The sequence below is a fragment of the Wasmannia auropunctata genome, unplaced genomic scaffold (genome assembly GCF_000956235.1).
Source record: "Wasmannia auropunctata unplaced genomic scaffold, wasmannia.A_1.0 LD269072.1, whole genome shotgun sequence".
Classification (NCBI taxonomy): Eukaryota; Metazoa; Arthropoda; class Insecta; order Hymenoptera; family Formicidae; genus Wasmannia; species Wasmannia auropunctata.
Window position 1 is genome coordinate 1 of NW_012093818.1, and position 647 is coordinate 647.

General features: G+C 42.7%; 1 protein-coding gene across 1 annotated transcript; it reads right to left on the minus strand.

The window, feature by feature from the left end:
• Positions 1-29: 29 nt before the first annotated feature.
• LOC105462174 (zinc finger BED domain-containing protein 1-like) lies at positions 30-640 on the minus strand. The gene is made up of 2 exons (XM_011708704.1): positions 568-640; positions 30-493 (listed from the first exon to the last, which is right to left on the minus strand). Exon 2 carries the CDS (start codon positions 489-491, stop codon positions 165-167), a length of 327 nt encoding a protein of 108 aa, XP_011707006.1. The 5' UTR covers positions 492-493; positions 568-640; the 3' UTR covers positions 30-164.
• Positions 641-647: the final 7 nt, after the last annotated feature.

Genomic DNA, 647 nt, shown 5'->3' on the forward strand with positions numbered 1-647 from the left:
TCAAGCAGAAGACGGCATACGAAATTAAAGAAAGTTACATAGAGTTCACACTTGTGTCACTCATATGTGTCAATTTGTACTTAAATTATTGCAAGTAAACTATATTTTTTGTAAAATTATCATCAACGAGGTATTTTTCAGGAGCAAGCTTATAGACATTCTATTCACATCTGCATAGTGTGATTACCATGTAAGAAAAGTAGTTTATCGATCAGAGAAGGTGGCAAAATCGCGCGCTTTGTATCATACTGAATCTGTACCTCCGGCGGAATGCGCGATGGTGGTGCACAGCAAGCGGGCACGCAATGATACCTGCTCACCAACTTCGCCAGATTCGGGCATTTCGCGGACACTTTCGACCACCATTGCAGGGGACAGCAATCGAGGGGTGCCGTAGGCTCCGACTGATACTGTACAACCTCGAGATCTGCTTTCTCCTCCGCGGACATGCCAGCCTTCGTGGTGCATAGACTACCAAGTAAGAACTCCATACCTATAAGAATCGATCCATTTCACGAATTGCCCATACAATTCGAGATACGTTACATGCAATTAAAAAAAAAATACCTGAGACTCTAGCTTTTTTACTTGGTATTTCCTCATTTTCAGCCTTTATCGTGATGTCCCCAGATTCCTCCTGAATCAAT